The sequence below is a fragment of the Octopus bimaculoides genome, unplaced genomic scaffold, assembly GCF_001194135.2.
Source record: "Octopus bimaculoides isolate UCB-OBI-ISO-001 unplaced genomic scaffold, ASM119413v2 Scaffold_133935, whole genome shotgun sequence".
NCBI lineage: Eukaryota > Metazoa > Mollusca > Cephalopoda > Octopoda > Octopodidae > Octopus > Octopus bimaculoides.
The window spans coordinates 11,998-12,612 of record NW_026412760.1 but is presented as its reverse complement, the minus strand read 5'-3'; the positions used below and the strand labels follow the sequence as shown (position 1 = coordinate 12,612).

General features: G+C 37.9%; 1 protein-coding gene across 1 annotated transcript in view; it reads right to left on the bottom strand.

The window, feature by feature from the left end:
* Nucleotides 1-234: 234 nt before the first annotated feature.
* The window catches only part of LOC106880768 (chitinase-3-like protein 1), a gene marked incomplete at its 5' end in the record, with an annotated part of 12,366 nt that continues 11,985 nt past the window's right edge, over nucleotides 235-615 (bottom strand). The window contains one exon of the mRNA XM_014930866.2: nucleotides 235-403. Within this exon, the coding sequence (XP_014786352.2) occupies nucleotides 263-403 (141 nt within the window). The remainder of the gene's footprint in view (nucleotides 404-615) is intronic.

Below are 615 nucleotides of genomic sequence, written 5' to 3'. Positions count from 1 at the left end.
ACGTTAAAGTACAAAATAGTAGAATATATTCTCTATTGAATTATAATCTCTCGATCATCATCAGTCAGTATTTGTCTTTCATTCAACATCCAGATGCATCGCTTGTTCGTATATTTCATTACAATTATTATTAACCCTCTGAAACCGTGAGCACGCTTTGGCGGGTACGATTTCTTTTGACTCCTGAAAGATGCAATTGCAGCATACATCCAAATAATAGATGAGTCATTATGTTATCAGTTAATCAAGAAAAGATGTATACTTACGATCCTCCTTTAAGCACTTTGTTCACGCTATTTAAAAGTGGGTAAACTTTTTGAGTGTTACATATTCCTTTGAAGTCATCTACGTCAAAAGCCCACAGCATGACACCACCAAATTTATTGTCAAGAGCAAACTTCGCCTGGATAGGACAGAAAACAATAATACTATTACGTGGCACATATTTCACACACCAGTGTAGCCCGTGGTTTGATATTCCACATCGTACCTCACTGGATATAGGAGTGGGGGTGGGTGGGACACACAGCTGAGATCGAACTTTGATCACGTGTCCTGATTTATAATACATATTGATAGAGTGGATTTGGTTGACGGAAACTGAAAGAAGCCTGT